General features: G+C 40.1%; 1 protein-coding gene and 2 long non-coding RNA genes across 3 annotated transcripts; 2 read left to right on the top strand and 1 right to left on the bottom strand.

Moving 5' to 3' along the window:
* Positions 1-1,643: 1,643 nt before the first annotated feature.
* On the top strand, positions 1,644-3,118 carry LOC124463652. Its single transcript, XR_006955590.1, has 5 exons — positions 1,644-1,684; positions 1,779-1,848; positions 2,019-2,225; positions 2,524-2,692; positions 2,931-3,118. It is a non-coding gene; the product is annotated as an uncharacterized LOC124463652 (long non-coding RNA).
* A 404-nt stretch (positions 3,119-3,522) lies between these two features.
* LOC124463647 lies at positions 3,523-6,925 on the top strand. Its single transcript, XR_006955587.1, has 3 exons — positions 3,523-3,760; positions 3,883-3,922; positions 6,786-6,925. It is a non-coding gene; the product is annotated as an uncharacterized LOC124463647 (long non-coding RNA).
* Positions 6,926-9,356: 2,431 nt separating this feature from the next.
* On the bottom strand, positions 9,357-14,833 carry LOC124463670. Its single transcript, XM_047015488.1, has 17 exons — positions 14,799-14,833; positions 14,571-14,704; positions 14,191-14,383; positions 13,700-14,095; positions 13,495-13,563; positions 13,299-13,399; positions 12,921-13,099; positions 12,672-12,765; positions 12,244-12,370; positions 11,932-12,143; positions 11,573-11,690; positions 11,397-11,488; positions 11,110-11,227; positions 10,900-11,004; positions 10,606-10,791; positions 10,340-10,519; positions 9,357-10,209 (listed from the first exon to the last, which is right to left on the bottom strand). Exons 2-17 carry the CDS (start codon positions 14,652-14,654, stop codon positions 9,953-9,955), a joined length of 2,511 nt encoding a protein of 836 aa, XP_046871444.1. The 5' UTR covers positions 14,655-14,704; positions 14,799-14,833; the 3' UTR covers positions 9,357-9,952.
* Between the last annotated feature and the right edge of the window lie 3,277 nt (positions 14,834-18,110).

The following is an 18,110-nucleotide window of genomic DNA, read 5'->3' as shown; positions in this document are numbered from 1 at the left end:
TGATGTACGCATTGTTATTAAGCTAGTCTATTTTCGGAAAGAGTGGTCTGCGGCTGAGGCGTTAGCATCATGTGTCATGACATGGCCTCTGTTGCCCGGGCGACACAGGGCATTCATACAACATGAAGCTACATCTGTTTTCAATCGTTAATTAAACATTCCTCACAAATACATTTTCGTTTTTGGATGTATTATTATTAGATCACAAGGAAACGATTTGACTAGCAAAGAGGCCATGGTGATAACCATTTACTCATTTAAAATTGTGATATGAAACACTTGTGAAATATGTATGCTGATGATTATAGCTAGAGCTAGCTACAGTAGCTAATCTAGCTCTACTATCGTAAACGGTGTAAACGGTCTCCTATTTTCACCAACCCAGTCTCATCCCAACTCGTCAAATATTGACGCTTGGGCAGAGCCCTTTGGCGTCACTATACCGACGCCGGGGGACGCCTTTTTCGTCGTTTTTTGACGCCTGGGGACGCCCATTGACTTCCATGTTAATATGTTCGGCTTTTCCCGTAGAAAATTGTGAACTATGGCGTCGTATTTTGACGCATTAGGTCTCCCATAGATTTTGATGAGCGATGAGTAAAAATCCGGCCGATGTGCTTTCAACATGATTTTTTTTGTTATATCCAAGACAAACGTTATCAATGACATAAACCTTATTTAAGGACATAAAAGTTATTTATAAAATGGACTGATACCAAATAAACCGATCTAAAAAGGTAGGCCTATATGCATAAAAAATAAAAGAAAAATAGAATCCATCGGGGGAGGAATATCATTTTATTTTAATCATAATTTTAAGCGCATGGAAGCAATCATGTCAAATGCACTGACAGCAAAACCTATAAATTATCCAACATTATTGTAATTTTATTATTACACACGAGTCGCCTAAAAGTTTGACGCTCACTCAATATCTGGCTGGAACTACTTCTTGTCACCTAAACCTCCGCTCTCTCGTACTGAAAAGGTAAGCTATTATCGATGAGGTAAACGTATATTTAAGATACTATCCTACTATACAGTTTTTTTTTATTGTTTTTAGGTTGGTTTAATGTTATTATGTTTGACGTACATTGCCCGGTGCTTTGCATCACCAATATAAATTTATTGACTTTGTAAACTGCAAAAATAGGCTAATACACTGTGCTAGGTAGTTAGCTAGTCTGACGTTATGTCATGCAAGGTCATGAACCGGTGCACTTTCATTGGACTCAGACCAATGTTTATCTTTGCTGGCGTGGTCCTTTTTACATCTCATAGCTTGCTAGGTATGACATTTATTGTATTGTATTTTTTATCTTTTCTTACTTGCAGCTGAAGTCACGCATTTTCTGGAAACGATATTGATATCCTTATTACCTCACCATATTATTACCTCACCATATCCTTGCCTTACTGCCTATTTTAATAATTTGTCAGGACGTACCTGTGTATACCTGTGTCCACCTACCTCTGTCCACCTGTGTTACGCCCTCCACAGGCTCTGCCTGTCTTTCTGTTTGTCTTTCTGTTTGTCTGTGTTTGTGTGAATCTCCAGGCTCCAGTGATCCAGTCCACCCTACCTGCACAAGATCCACACCTGCGGTCCAGTTTCCCAATAACTTGCGGTGACATACCCTGGTTTGCCCTCCACTCACCGCCAGATCGTTGTTTTTACAACCTGGTACCTACGTTCCTGGCCTCCTTGTACTTCCGAGTCTATTATCTACTATTTGTATTCAAAGTGTTCTAATATTGCACTTTCTTGTGTCCCAAAGAAACATCCCACTCACCCCAACTCTCCATCTGCCTGCCTACGCGCTCTGCTTGCTACCTGCCTCGGTGTTTGTGAGACAAATATATACATTACTTCTTTCCATGTTCATGCCGAAGTTCATACTTTACTACAATACCCATAAGCCATAGGAATGAAATGTAAGAATAATAATTATTTTATGTGTGTTACTCATATTCCTACTTGTAATGCTTATAACATGTCAATGTGTTTATGTTTGCAGAAAATGACCAAACCCAAAAGCAGGCCTTGCCCTCACTGCCAGGTCATGAATACTGTCAACCGCAAAACATGCCTTTCATGTTTTGCAAGCCTCTCACAAAAAAAGAGGATTAAGTCCAAGGAGGAGAGTTTGCATGTTGGTGACTGGGGGGAGAATGTGAAGAAGCACCGCAACGCAGGCAGAGTGATAGATTCAGCCCGCATATCTGTGAGTGAGAATGTGGAGATCTTAGGTTACGGTTCCATTCAGATCCATACTATAATGGTCGGAACTTGATATCAATGCCAGTTTCATTGGTATCAGGCCATATCATTTAATCAATAGCAGCATCACATCTTATAGTCTTCTTGTAAGGACCCCTAGCTTTGTCAATTTGAAAAGAAGTATAGTAGATACTTTGAAAAGTAGGAAGAAGTATGATACTATTTCAAAAGTAGTTGATCAGATGGCAAGAGAGCTGATACAGAGGACAAAGCCTGATAACTTGTTAATGTCTGTTTTTTAGGTCAATAAGCTGCATGAACTGGACTTAAAGCCCCTGCTCTTCATGGGGAAAGAGAAGAGAGGGGGGGGGTTTACAGCAGAGGTCATTGCAGGCATAGGCTTCATACCAGAGGGGCCTGTGAGGGAGATCATTAAAAAAATGACCACCCTTTATGAATACTATCTTAAATGTAAGAACACATATTTTGCATTGGGACATGCTTTTTTATAACTTTGTATTTAGTTTCTAAACACGTTATGTAACATAAAATATACTAAAAGAATATTGTTGATGAGTAAATATTCCCCGATTAGACCCTGTTTCTGTTTAATTAACCTCATTTGTGGGGCTGTTATAGTTAGATTCAAGCTGGGAGCAGAGAACATATTGCTTCCCTCTACATTTACTTATTTGTCTTTATCTCTCAGACCACAATAGCCTCGTTGCCACAGCTGGTGAAGAAACAAGAGAAGAAACACCAGAAGCAACATCCCCTGCCTCCACTCAGGATCAAACCTTCACCCTTAACCTTGTCCCGGTCCCCCACCCACCTCCTATGACTTCCTCTCTCTCTTTATCTACTCTTCCTACTCCCTCTCTCTCTACATCTACTCTTCCTACTCCCTCTCTCTCTTCATCTACTCTTCCTACTCCCTCTCTTCATCTACTCTTCCTACTCCCTCTCTCTCTTCATCTACTCTTCCTACTCCCTCTCTCTCTTCATCTACTCTTCCTACTCCCTCTCTCTCTTCATCTACTCTTCCTACTCCCTCTCTCTCTTCATCTACTCTTCGTACTCCCTCTCTCTCTTCATCCACTCTTCCTACTCCCTCTCTCTCTTCATCTACTCTTCGTACTCCCTCTCTATCTTCATCTACTCTTCCTACTCCCTCTCTCTCTTCATCTACTCTTCCTACTCCCTCTCTCTCTTCATCTACTCTTCCTACTCCCTCTCTATCTTCATCTACTCTTCCTACTCCCTCTCTCTCTTCATCTACTCTTCCTACTCCCTCTCTCTCTTCATCTACTCTTCCTACTCCCTCTCCCTCTTCACATCCTATGACTCCCTCCCACTCTTTCTGTTCTCCTGCTCTTCCCTCCCATTCTTTCTCCGCACCTCCCTTCCCCAGTCCCTCGCTCTCTTTACCTCCTTCACCAACCCTCTCTCTATGTTACCCACTTTCTACTTCTTCCCACATCTCTTCTCCTCAAGGTCTTCCCAAAAATCATTCCCCGGGAAAAAGAAAAAGAATTTAAGGTAAAGGTTGTCTTATGTAAGGGTCATATGCTTATGCATTATGAATAATCTTTTCTTGTAATGACCCCAAAAAAATCAGGCAAATCATCTTATTTGTTATTCCTCTGTTCATATATTTTCAGGCTGCAATTTCCTGTTTAAAAAGAGGGACGTTCAAAGCAGGTGAGCTCAGATGCATGCAATTGTGTTTCATTTAAATTATTTTTAGTGGGGGTTTAATTATTATTAAAGCTTTTTTGAGTTTGTCCATGAATCCATCTTGCCAGGCTTCAAGTTACATTTAGTCATTTAGCAGACACTCTTATCCAGAGCAATTTACAGCAAGTACAGGGACATTCCCCCTGAGGCAAGTAGGGTGAGGTGTCTTGCCCAAGGACACAACATAATTTTGCACAGCCAGGAGTCAAACCGGCAACCTTCTGATTAATAGCCTGATTCCCTAACCGCTCAGCCATCTGACCTTAGGCCGTCTGAAGTAATGCACTTGTGGCCAAACAAATTATCATCCTACAGAGGAACTCCTGGCAGCTACAGGCCTTAGATAGAGAGTGATAGATAGGGGTGGGCCATATGGCCAAAATCTTCTATCACGGTATGAGTAATTTTATATCACGGTTACGGTATATATCACGGTATAGTAATTGTTCTGTAAATTCAGTTAAGAAATTTTACCAGTGCCACTAGTGTGGTGGAAAAAACAGTATTGCATGTACTACAAGACGTTACTGGCTATTATTTAAAGGCAACGACAGTACGAGCGTTCCGATTGGCGGATGCACAGTCATGCCATCCGCATGGTGACGTACTCACAGCTCAGAGTTTTACTATCAATATCTAACTTCGGTGTCGGCGTATCAACCTTGTTAAAGCTCGGTCGATACGTTAAAGCCTCAGTTTGATATTTCCCGGCATGTCCTCACTCAGACTTTAGATGCGAGCCCTTTTTGCCCAACCCAAAACATTTAAAAGTAGTCAAAAAGTATACCGCGGTTGAAACGGTATAGCCAAAACTCTCCCGGTTTCTGCCGTCGAACGGTATATACCGTCATACCGCCCGGCCCTAATAGACAGATACAATCCCTTGCAATTTTAGGGGTAAAAGCGCCTGCCCTTTTCCTAACAGTTTCCAAGGATGACTTCCCCAGGTGGTTCTGTGCAACAAACTATCTGACTTGTCACCATTTAGGCCCATCGAACTCTAAGAGACTGTACTCTTATCTTTTGGCTATATCTCAAGTTCTTTCCTCCATCTGAAATGTAGCCAACAGCATTTTTCATCACAAGCAACTTGTGAAAAGCCTATAGTTCCTGTTGTTAAAAGTTGAACATTTATCATTAAACATACATTGCCTCTGTGAAGAAACTATCACCAACTTGAATCAGAGAAATTAACTTCTACTCTACTAAAGAACTGCAGTATCCAATAAGAATTTGTTATTCTTTGTGTTAATTATAGTCCTGTAACGGCCACAGATACCAGATTCATATTACTGTCCAAGCAGTTGATTTGATTACTATTAGGATTTGAATTTTATTTAAGCCAATACGACAAAATGTGCTTCTCCAAACCCTTACTTATACAGTGTAAAAGGTCCCATGATATGAAAACTTAACTTTAGGAGGTTATTTAACATTAATATGAGTTCCCTTATCCTACCTATGGTCTAGCCTGGTCCTAACCAGACCCTCGTACATTTCATTTGTACAGAGGGTCTGGGATCTCTCCATTGACAAACGTTAACTTCCTTGAAGGCGGGTCCTCTGTTGAAGTGTAAAACAATTGGATCCGCCCAGAACCACTCTGATTTGCCATAACCAATCGCAAGCGTTCGCCTTAGCCAACTCCTTCACCACTACTGTAATGGAGCAAGCTGCCGTAGCTGGAAAATCAAACTTTTCCCGAACCCCGTGGGGAGGAGGGCCACAACATCATGGACACCAACAAAACTCAGCAAGGAATGTTCTTGCTCCGGCTTTAACCTATATTCGGCAGCGTTGCCACAACCGCAGAATAGTTTCGCTCGCATCTTTCTCCGCCGCCATTACTGAACCACTCAAACAAGTGCACGACATTAACGTCATCGTTCTCAGCCACTCCCTCTGTTCGCTGATTGGACCTACAACAAATTTGTTTCTGGAAACCGACTTCAGAGCCGAGCTCCCAGACCTAGTACAGAAGCAAAATCCAAATTGAGCGGAAGTACGTAGGAGGGCAGAGCCAGGCTACCTATGGTCCCCCAGTGGCTAGAAATTGCGATATGTGTAAACCAAGCCCTTGATGTCCTGCTCCGCCTTTGAGAAAATTAAAGTTCAGATGGGCCCATCTGGAATTTTCCTCTTATGCGTTATAAGGGGGAAAGGTTACCTCCCCTTACTCTGCTTTGCCCGTCCAAAGAATATGGCCCGCCAATGATAAAATTAGCTACGACTGTGCAAGCACGATATTGTTTTTTCCTCGAGAGACATCATGGCTTACAAACGACCGAAGCATGGCAGTTAGCCCCGCCTCTCTGCTCCTCATAGCATTCAAAACTACAGATACAGGAACGGCACATCCTGAGGAAAGCTCATTGTGGGACTGCTCGTAGTGGCTGTAATTCTGCACGAAGGCTGAATTTCGGGAGGAGACTTCAGATACAGTATTAGGGGACCACTAAGGCCTATATAAAAGCATCCAAAAACAGCATGCCATGGGGACCTTTAACTTAAGTCACATAATCTCATGGTGAAATTGTAAAAACAGATAACATTGATCACTGTATTTCACTAACTTTTGATAAAGTAACCACTTTGTTATCAAAATTGTACTTACTTAGTCTTACTCTTATTTTTATACATATTTTATATTTAAATTGTTTTATTCTTAGATTTTAGTTCTAAGAAATAGTTAAACTTTTGCACTTTTACTTACTTTAAGATCCGTATGTTTATTGTTTGCCCCTCCCTGCCACCGTAAATTCTGTGTTTGTTCACATACATAGTGAATAAACCTTATTCTGATTCTGATGTGTATTTCTTTTCACAGTGTAAAAGAATGGGAGGATACCTGGAAGTCTGCTGTTAATATTTCTGTGCCTAGCTGCCTGGTTATTGTTTAAAGAGTTCCCAATTCTATATTTGTTATTGATATACACTGTAACATGTTATGAGCTTATTATTATTATTTTCACTAACTCAGTCTTGTTTTTCTGTTCAATAAACTTTGGTATTACTTTTATAAACATTGACTTTCATGGTTGGACTCACTTATGTTAGCCTACAAGCAACCGTCTGATCCTTTGCTTGGTGGAGGTAAGAGTAGACTACCTATGAAGAGAAAACTTATATTAAAAGTTAGGCCATCACAAGCGGATGTAAATTTGTTATCTTATTAACACCACATTACATACAATGTTAAATGATGGATTCCTTGTGGCTGAATATGAATAATCTGTACTGGGAGTGTGGCGCGATGACGTCACATTCAGAATAATCCATGCCTTAATAAAGGTGATGGCATGAAGATAGGCTATATGAATTATACATTATATATTCTATTTTTTTGCATGTTGACACGTGGTAAGACTTATACAAGTTTTTAAAGTAATTGAATAGGTCATTAAATAATGTGGGCTACACTTAACTAAAATGATAACCATAGCGAACTTACGTGGACTACAAATATGGCGCATATTAGCGTTAAAACATATTGGCGGGGTTGTGGGAAATGTAGTTCTTTTAATTTAAAAACTAATTTTTTGAGAAGATCTTTGTCCTCAGTTACATTTAAATCACTTAATATGACAAATATACATTCATTGGTCTTTTATGAAAGACAAAATGTATCAGTACTCGAAAAGTCAACATTTAAATATCCTTATATGTAAACTTTACTTAACATTATTTGACATCATTATCTTCGCACATGGTTCCAGTATGATGTGAAGAGTGTCAATATTGGTCTAAATACAAAATCCCAGGATGATCCTAGCTTCAGATAGGAAAGAAAATTTAATTGAATTTTAGGAAAAATTACCTTTTCTAGGTGGCGCTGTTGATCCCCTGTAGGGGCTAGGGTTATGAAACTAAAAGACACAGTTTATCTAACCCCAGTCATTCACTGTACCAAGCCAGGACTATGTGCCATGAAAGGAACCCAAAATACCATACTACTACTAAATATAGGGCTTTAAGGTGACCCCTGGCAAGGGTTCAAAGGTCAATATATCAGATAAGGGTTTACAGGAATGTGTCAAATTTACATAAATGAACCCGCAAGCTAAGACCTTTCCAAAAATGGGTTTGACGTTGTTGTACGACAGTCTTATTAAAATCCAAATCTGCCATTGCAGTGAGGTATCTTTACAAGTATAGATTCCAAGACCATTCATAATCTAAATAGAAGACATCAGTGGTCAAAGTCAAATTATGTTTTGGTGGCACATAGTCCTGGTTTAGCACAAACAGAACCAGGGTACAGAACCACTTGTGCATTTGTTTATCCCCAAACTTAAAAGATGATTAGTTGTTCTGCATAAGACATGTTCTGAACAGACAGCGCTAGGGTACATTCAAAACTCGGATTTAAAAAACATTCAAAACTCGGATTTAATATAAAATAAAAGTATGAGAAAAAGACATTCCAAAGTTTACTTTTGTAGTGCTGATTATATATAATGCGTATTGATCTATAATGCATATACATTTTACATTTCTGATAAATCTAATATAAAATTGGAGATGATATTGGTGTAAAACACAAATTACTAAAAGAACTACAAACGTATTCCATTAAACACTGAATCGAGATGTTGAACGACGCCATATTTGTAGTTCAACTAGGCCTACATGTTTCAAAGTTTACATGTTTAGGGTTTGAAAACAGAACATCTTAACAATTGATATATCACATACAAAGTATGTATGAATAGATTATAATATAATGGAGGTGTTGAAGAGGTAATCAATATTAGCATTAAATGCCCTAGTTGGCAATGGAGTAGTATTTTAAATGAGATGACGCATCGAGGGATTAGCCTTGACTTTAGGTGTATTCGAATTCATGCAGCGCCGGCGGCACCGACAGCCGGCCTCGCTGACTTGAAGGAGTGAATGCCATTGGCTGGTCCGCGCCGCCGGCCCTGCATGAAGTCGAACACACCTTTTGTGTAGGCTAGGGCTACTTAAATCATGGTGTATGGCAAGATTTGTTGGTAGCTATATTTAGCCTTTTTGGTTTGTCATAATGTGTAATTTCGCATAATTAGAAACCATCCGATTACTTCGTTTTACGATTGTTTGGAATCTCGTTGGTTTTAAAGAACTACAGTTAGCTATCAGTAGCTTTCAGCTAATTCAGGGTTCCGTTGGGAGGATCCCTATTTGCGTGGTTTATATGCCAAATATTCCCACTCATTTCTATCAACAGAAAATGCGTCTATAGGTACATTCGACTTCATGCAGCGCCGGCGGCGTCGACAGCCGGCTGCCTTGAATCTGAGAATACCATTGGCTGCGTCATGTCAGCCGGGCTGCAGGCGACGCCGGCGCTGCATGAAGTCGAACGCACCTTATATTACACACAGAACTTCAACCTCATCCAGACTCAGATTTTCACTAATGGTCACTAATCAATATTAAATATTGAGATGATAGTTGTCTCGAGTTATACAGAGTTAAATCAGAATTTTTCAAAAACAATCTGGATAATTGAAATATATGATGAATAAATATATGATGAATAATAAATGAATAATTTATCCCCATCATTTCCCAATTGCCCAATCTGCCAGCCAACATAAATTGAGTCCAACCACGCAAGTCAATGTATGTAAAAAGTAATACGAAAGTTTATTGAACAGAAAAACAAGACTGAGTTAGTGAAAATAAAACCAAAACCTGGGAGCCGCTGGCCCTCCCCGCAATGGGAAGGCGGAGCCAGCACGCTCCCTTACCTAACAGTGAATCTAAAACAAAAACCCGAAAACGTTAGCTTGGTCACCAACTCACCCATGTTATAAGTTAAGTGTTATGTTCTATCACTCATTTACAAATAATGCTCTGTGCTCTGCTGCAGTCATGCTCTGGAGGCAGCCTTCGTTGCAATTGACTCGCCTGGGCCATTACAGGTAAAGATCAAAGGGAGAGAACACACAGTATACATTACAGTATATCAAGTTAGGTCTCAGGCGATTACAGCTGTGACTGAGTGATTCAGATCCAAGTGACTTGAATTAAATTCTCTGCATCCTCCTCCTCATCACTATCATCATCCGAGCTGTTGCCACGTTGCCAGTCCATGTCTTCTTCCATTTCCCTGTCCTCCTCTTCCACCAGCCTGTTACTTGGTTTGAGAGTGCATCTGTAGGTGCCTGCTAAGGTCTGCTGTTTGAGTCTCAGGTCTTGCAGTCTTCTTTTTAGTGCACTGATGAGGCCCTTGGACCCCTCCTCGGTTAATCCATTTGGCAAGCCTGGAAATGTTGTTAATTTATGTTGAAATGAATTTACCGAAGACTATACTTGCAGGATTGGTTTCCGCTTAAATAGTTTGACCTATAAATTTGAAAATGCATGTAGCCAGATCATTTGATTTACACTTACTTCCTGTCTGTGTGCTCACTAAAACAGTGCCCATCAGTGTCTGGACCTTTGCCACTGAGTCCTTGAGGTACTGGCAGTGCTGCAGCATCTCCTTCACAAGGATCTGCTTTTCCTCTTTTAGTCGTGAGGCAAGCATTACGTGGTCAAAGAGCTTCTTCTTTGTAAGGATGTCCACACCGTCTGTCAAGGAATAAAAACATTTGACATTAATAAACTAATTTGATGACATTTTATATGCATACTTAAGTTAAATCTTGATGCAACACCTGTGTTCTGTTCCTGCCAAGGCCAGATCATGCTCTCTGCAGCTTTGTTAGAGAGTTTCTGCACAACTAACTCTGTGTCCACAGGGTCACCATCAGGCTGTTGGTTGTATCTCTGGATGTCTTCCAGCAACCGTTTCTTTTCCTGGGCTATCTTTTGAGTTATTTTCTGTCGCCTTTTGTTGCGATCTGCAAATACAGTAAAAACAATAGTACATAAAAAGAGCTGCCATGGTAATGAAGATATCAGTATAGCCTAAGATTTATCTGCATTAGTTATGTTTACACTATACATACCATTTTGTCTGTAAAGGTAGTGCTTTTTCTGACAAATGCTCACAAAGAGTGCTTCGATTGTGATCTGCAAACTTTGAGCATCAACAGGACCAGGTGCTGCGCTTCCTTGATTAGAGATAAAATAAATACACTTTTAACATTTAAGCTACAGATATGCAGATATTACAACCAAGTGACTGAGAGTGTTTATGAATTAAGTATTTTTCTTACTGCTACTGGCCCACTGCTTGACATCAACAACCCATTGTTTCAGCATGTCATCACAGCAATGCAACTGCTCCTGCATTGTCTTCAGGCTCTCAGCTACATCCACAGTCTTCTCTACTGTCTGAAAACAGCAATACAGAAGGTCTTTAAAACTACCAGAGGTCCTGTACCACTACAATTTCTACTAGGGGGTACTATAACAACCTGATGCATTTTGGGTATAATAAGTAAAAGTTACGTTTATATGTAACTGCTTTAAAAAGTTAATCATCTTCAGTATGTGAACACACCTTCTTGAATCTAGAAGACAAGGCTATATGGAGGCCATTCTCTTTCCGTTCATTCCACCCCATAGCATGGACAGTCAGCATGTCAGTTCTTACTGTGAAGAACAAAACAAAATCACAATACAATTTTGTAAAACAAGTACATTTGCAGGCTGGCAGGGGGAAATAAGCTTACAAACCTGACTTGGCCATATACTTGGTGGTAAGGGCACATCTGGAGAGAAAACTATTCACTTGCTCTACTTCTTCACCGAGAGTGGTGCCGGCGCCCTCCTGGTTCCTTGCAGTCCACAGAATCTACAGGAAGAAGATAATGTGTAAAGCGGTGTGGACACATGTTATTGAAGCATATCCTGAGATTACCAACTTTAGAGGGCAGCACTTAGGGGCTACAGAAAAACGTTAAACACACTCCTAGGTTGTTGTATGGGTCAGTCCAGACCACTGTGGTATGGCTATTGTCATTTATTATGGCATTTTACACTCAGTTTGCCACATCATACTCTAAAATGTACGGTCAAGTAGCTAAAAGCATCACCTCGCATTTTGTATTGTGGGCTTTGGCATGCATCACAGACAAGCAATGCCTCATTTCCTGAAGGGGATGAAGATGCGTCAGGGCCTCTGACACTTTTGTCAAGTATGGCACATATCGGCAGGTCACATCCATGGCCAAAAATGTAGCACTCTGGAACTCTTTTTGGAGAAACATTGGATATGCAAAGATTTCTCCTCTATACATATTCAGACCTTTAAAAAAAGCACAATGCACATGAAAGAAGATTTAGATCATAATATAAATATATATTATTTTATTTTTTTACTACTACTTAATCAGACCCATACCAACCTTTGAGAAGAAATCCATGTCTACACACAGCAAATTCCACACCTTCTTCATCCAAATTGTTGGCCCGCTTTGAAGTCTCTCTTGCTGCATTCCATTGGGTGTCACCACACATCGCTTTTCCTGCGGTCTACCAAAGTAAATCATTTGAACATGACAATAGTTAATTCAAGTACACTAGATTGCAGGACTGTTCACGCAAACACACAAACTTTAACTGTCAAGATTTTGTCATTGCCTGACCTATCTTACATTTGAAGGATAAAGCAATATGCAATATGAATGTACTGTGCCCCCTGGATAAGAATCTAGTGCTGTATCCCCACCTGATCTTAGACTCCCTTCTCCGAAGGCAATCGTGTTTTCTACTTTAACTTTAATTAGAACAAAATAATCCCAATAAATGTTGTTCAGAATAATGTAAAACGTACACTCTTGACAGTTCCCCGGACCTCCTCAACAAAACTGGACACCTCAGAGTCTCGGGCTAAAAACACTCCATCGAAGAACCCTGGCTCTTCACTCCTTTAAGACAATGTATTATGGACTACCTTTGTAATAGGACCTTTTATTTATGTAGCACTTATCAAAAAAAACATTGACATTAACAGTGTCATTAACAGCTGGACATACTGTATATTAACTACATTGGCTGTTCATAATGTGTGCACAGAACTCACTGGTTTGTTTTCTGGAACCTGTACAATTTTCTGTTGCCATCCACAGAAACAGCCACCATTTCAGGGCTACAGGCTGGACAGACCAATGGCTCCTTTCCAAGAAGTTGGTTCTCTTCATAGTTGCAGTACACAAATTGCAGAAAACTTCTCTGAAATGCATCTGCATTCACTTTGCCAGTCTAAAGAAAATAATATAATACAGCTTTCAAAAACGATAAACTACATCTTTGCCTTTGTATGTTTTGTGTTTTGTATGCAACTTTTCAAATCCATAAGGAAGCAAATTACTATTTTGTGTGGTAAGGTCTTCAGTCTATAATCTGAAATATGTACTACCTACTACAGCCACTTGTGGACCTTGAACTGCTTTTTACTTACTCTTCCATATTGCTTTGTTCTCTGGTCCAACATTGCTGTAAAGGCTTGTCTGGACATTCCTGGAGCTGCTGTGTTCATAGCCTCAAAGGAATGGAAGAGATCTGGGTGGAACAGTGTCTGTGTTAGTAATATAAAAAAATTCAACAGTTTAACAAGATCCTACCATTTATGCAAACCAGTATGATGGATCTACCAACAGAGACTGCTGCATCAGCGGTGTCACAGGAGCATATCCTTTGAGGTAGAGCTGTTGGCAGAAAACAATCTGCAAGGCAAAGAACCATAAGGTATACAATTAATAATGTTTGGGTTGTGAGTAATGACTTAAATAACACATTTCAATTTCATATAAGAATGATCTGTTAAGAAAATTGACAATCAATTGTAAAAGAAATGCCAACCTTGTTCACAAATGCTGTATTTTCCAGTGTCACAGAGTGTCACAGCCTCTGTTGGTGGGATGTATTTGAAAAATCCATCCATGATGGTTTGCCTGTTGTGAAGAGTGTGGTGTTTATGTACCGAGCCATCACACTCAGCACAAAACCACTCTGAGGGCATACATTCCCCACAACGGATGACAGCTTCTTTCACGTGACAGTGATTGCATGTCATCTGTACGATGTTCTCAGCAGAAAGTAAATTGTCAAGGTTCTGTGGCCTCGCCTGTTGCCAACATTGTTGGACCTCTTTCTGCCTTTGACTCCAACTGGACAATGGTGGCTGCTGAACAAAATCTTGCGATTCCATGTTCTCTGAGTCCTGTAGAAGGTCCTCAAGCTGCCGCATATTCAAATCTTCAAAAGGGAGGAGAAAAAATAATAATATCGTAACTCCAACATCGCCACAACACACTGTTGAAATACAGCATTTGGAACGAAAGATTATTCACCATGGTCTAGGTGTTGGCCATGGTCTAATGGCGGTGAAGAAGAAACATGTCTTCCTTCGTCTGGTCTTTGTGATGTTGACTGCTTTCTAAGGGCTCGTGGGCGCTGGTGAACAATGTCCCCATTGTGGTCCCTCTTCTTCCAATGAACAGGCTTTGGTGATGTGGTCTTAGTTTTCTGTCTGTTCTTCTCTGTTTAGAATTACAACTTGGTTTAAGAAAGGTTTACCAATATGGGAAATGCCTTCGGACTACTGACAGAAAAAGCAGTTAAAGTAGTGTAACCCTTCTGATTCATGTCTTTTAAATACGCCTCCATGTATCTTATATGAACTGGTAAGAAGGAATACTGTTAACTATAGACAAAACAGAAGCTGCTTTACCTCTTCTGTCTTGAGATGTTCAAGAAATGTATCTACACTCTTGAGCTCATCCTCCAATTCCATCAACTGCAAATCACTCATCATTGAGTTGAAAGAGTAGACAGACAAATGGGCAGATGGCGAGTGGGATGTTTCTTTGGGACACAAGAAAGTGCAATATTAGAACACTTTGAATACAAATAGTAGATAATAGACTCGGAAGTACAAGGAGGCCAGGAACGTAGGTACCAGGTTGTAAAAACAACGATCTGGCGGTGAGTGGAGGGCAAACCAGGGTATGTCACCGCAAGTTATTGGGAAACTGGACCGCAGGTGTGGATCTTGTGCAGGTAGGGTGGACTGGATCACTGGAGCCTGGAGATTCACACAAACACAGACAAACAGAAAGACAAACAGAAAGACAGGCAGAGCCTGTGGAGGGCGTAACACAGGTGGACAGAAGTAGGTGGACACAGGTATACACAGGTACGTCCTGACAAATTATTAAAATAGGCAGTAAGGCAAGGATATGGTGAGGTAATAATATGGTGAGGTAATAAGGATATCGATATCGTTTCCAGAAAATGCGTGACTTCAGCTGCAAGTAAGAAAAGATAAAAAATACAATACAATAAATGTCATACCTAGCAAGCTATGAGATGTAAAAAGGACCACGCCAGCAAAGATAAACATTGGTCTGAGTCCAATGAAAGTGCACCGGTTCATGACCTTGCATGACATTACGTCAGACTAGCTAACTAGCTAGCACAGTGTATTAGCCTATTTTTGCAGTTTACAAAGTCAATAAATTTATATTGGTGATGCAAAGCACCGGGCAATGTACGTCAAACATAATAACATTAAACCAACCTAAAAACAATTAAAAAAAACTGTATAGTAGGATAGTATCTTAAATATACGTTTACCTCATCGATAATAGCTTACCTTTTCAGTACGAGAGAGCGGAGGTTTGGGTGACAAGAAGTAGTTCCAGCCAGATATTGAGCGTCAAACTTTTAGGCGACTCGTGTGTAATAATAAAATTACAATAATGTTGGATAATTTATAGGTTTTGCTGTCAGTGCATTTGACATGATTGCTTCCATGCGCTTAAAATTATGATTAAAATAAAATGATATTCCTCCCCCGATGGATTCTATTTTTCTTTTCTTTTTCATGCATATAGGCCTACCTTTTTAGATCGGTTTATTTGGTATCAGTCCATTTTAAAAATAACTTTTATGTCCTTAAATAAGGTTTATGTCATTGATAACGTTTATGTCTTGGATATAACAAAAAAAATCATGTTGAAAGCACATCGGCCGGATTTTTACGAAATCACCCGACTTATTATGGTGACGTTTCGTAAAAATCCGAAAGCCGCTCATCAAAATCTATGGGAGACCTAATGCGTCAAAATACGACGCCATAGTTCACAATTTTCTACGGGAAAAGCCGAACATATTAACATGGAAGTCAATGGGCGTCCCTAGGCGTCAAAAAACGACGAAAAAGGCATCCCCCGGCGTCGGTATAGTGACGCCAAAGGGCTCTGCCCAAGCGTCAATATTTGACGAGTTGGGATGAGACTGGGTTGGTTACCAAAAGTGTTGGACCGTAAGTTTGAGCTAGAGCTACTGTAACTTGCGACCTTGTAGTCCTCCGTTCCAGATCGCTTCGGCCAGGGGAGGTAGCCTACAGTAAAGTAATGTACAATATACGAGTGGCAGGTATAAGGACAAATTTGTGTTAGACCGTAGTTTGAGCTAGAGCAACTGTAACTTGGAACTAAATCTTTTTTTGCGTCATGGACGTCCATAGACTGACGGCGATGGCTGCTGATCTTTGCATGGATGGACGGACGGCGATGCTGTTCAGAGTGCCGTCCATAGAGGGAGCATATATTTTGGACGGCGTCATAGCCGTCCATATGGACGGCGATGCTGTTCAGAGTGCCGTCCATAGAGGGAGCATATATTTTGGACGGCGATGGATTAGCAGGGACGTCCGTCGTTAGGGGGAGCATAGATCTTGGACGGCGTCATAGCCGTCCATATGGACGTCCATAGAATGACGGCGATGGCTGCTGATCTTACGGACGGCGATGCTGTTCAAAGTGCCGTCCATAGAGGGAGCTTATATTTTGGACGGCAATGGATTGCATGTTTAGCAGGCTGTTGAGCTAACAGAACTGCCGAAGGCTACCATAGCATGTAGCTAGCTACATTAACTTTGGATGACTCAATCTTTTGTCAAGTTAATTTGTATGAATTGCATGTTAGTGTAGGCCATATATTTACGCCTTTATTATTTTTTTTACATAATCAGCAGTATAATCTCGTGACAATATAGACTTGAAAAACAATATGTTATGGTTTGGGTTTGCCTAGATATAGGCTACATATATTTTAATTATTTCGAGAATTGTTAATAGGCTAAAGACTCATTTAAAATTTTAACATTGTGTTATGACCCTATGAAATACATTGCCATTTAGGTCTTTTAAACCGTCAGTTTAAAGTGTTTTATGGGTGGATTTGGAGCCACCAGTCAGTAGCTCCAATGTTGCGCACGAACTTTGCGCACGGAGACAAACGCAAAACAACAAACACTCGTTTGGAGCGGAGACCAATGCAAAACACAATACGATGTGTTGAGCCAAACCAAAGCCGTCAAAGGCTACCATGAATGTAGCTACAGCAACCGTGGATGACTCAATACATTTTGTCATGTTATTTTGTATGAATTGCATTTAAGTGAAGGCTATATATTTACGCCTTTATTTTATTTTTAACATACAAAAGTAGGCCAATCAACAATAGAATCTCATGACAAATAGACTTGAAAAACAATATGTTATGGTTAGGGTTTGCCTAGATATAGGCTACATATATTTGAATTATTTCGAGAATTGTTAATAAAGACTCAATTAAGATTTTAACATTGTGTTATGACCTTATGAAATACATTGCCCTTTAGGTTTTTTAAGCCGTCAGTTTAAAGTGTTTTATGGGTGGATTTGGAGCCACCAGTCAGTAGCTCCAATGTTGCGCACGAACCACTTTGAGCGGAGACAAATGCAAAACGTAATAGCCTATAGGCCTAACACTCCAGATCGCTTGGGCCAGGGGAGGTAGCCTACAGTACAGTACTGTACAATATACGAGTGGCAGGTATAACAACAAATTAGTTAACCTAGCTGTTAATCTTACAGCTAATTTTCTACCTTTCGTCGTCCGTTCCAGACCAGGGCTGCGTTTCCCGAAAGCGTAGGATCCATCGTAAAACGAATCTTAGTTTTAGGCTTCGTTCCCAAAGACACCGTAGCTAAAGTGTCTCTTGAAAATTCGTAGCTCTTGAAAGTACATCGATTAGCCTACTCCTTACGAGCATGTTGGGGAAACCCACTAAGAAATATCAATGGTTTAGTTTTTTGTTCGATCGTTGCTATGATCCATCGTTATCGGGAAACGCAGCCCAGATATATAGCCTATATTATATATATATATATATATATATATATATATATATATATATATATATATATATATATATATATAT

This window comes from Hypomesus transpacificus, unplaced genomic scaffold, assembly GCF_021917145.1.
Source record: "Hypomesus transpacificus isolate Combined female unplaced genomic scaffold, fHypTra1 scaffold_30, whole genome shotgun sequence".
NCBI lineage: Eukaryota > Metazoa > Chordata > Actinopteri > Osmeriformes > Osmeridae > Hypomesus > Hypomesus transpacificus.
Note: the sequence above shows the minus strand (reverse complement) of the source record. Positions and strands in the feature narration are given on the sequence as shown.

What these genes read in the sequence shown, in the direction of transcription:
- LOC124463670 (XM_047015488.1), bottom strand. Translation starts at nt 14,654, where the DNA reads ATGATGAGTGATTTGCAGTTGATGGAATTGGAGGATGAGCTCAAGAGT. An exon ending in CAAGTATATGGCCAAGTCAG is followed by an intron (nt 11,489 to 11,572) that starts GTTTGTAAGCTT and finishes TGTTCTTCACAG; the next exon opens with TAAGAACTGACATGCTGACT. An exon ending in CAAGCAGTGGGCCAGTAGCA is followed by an intron (nt 11,005 to 11,109) that starts GTAAGAAAAATA and finishes TCTCTAATCAAG; the next exon opens with GAAGCGCAGCACCTGGTCCT.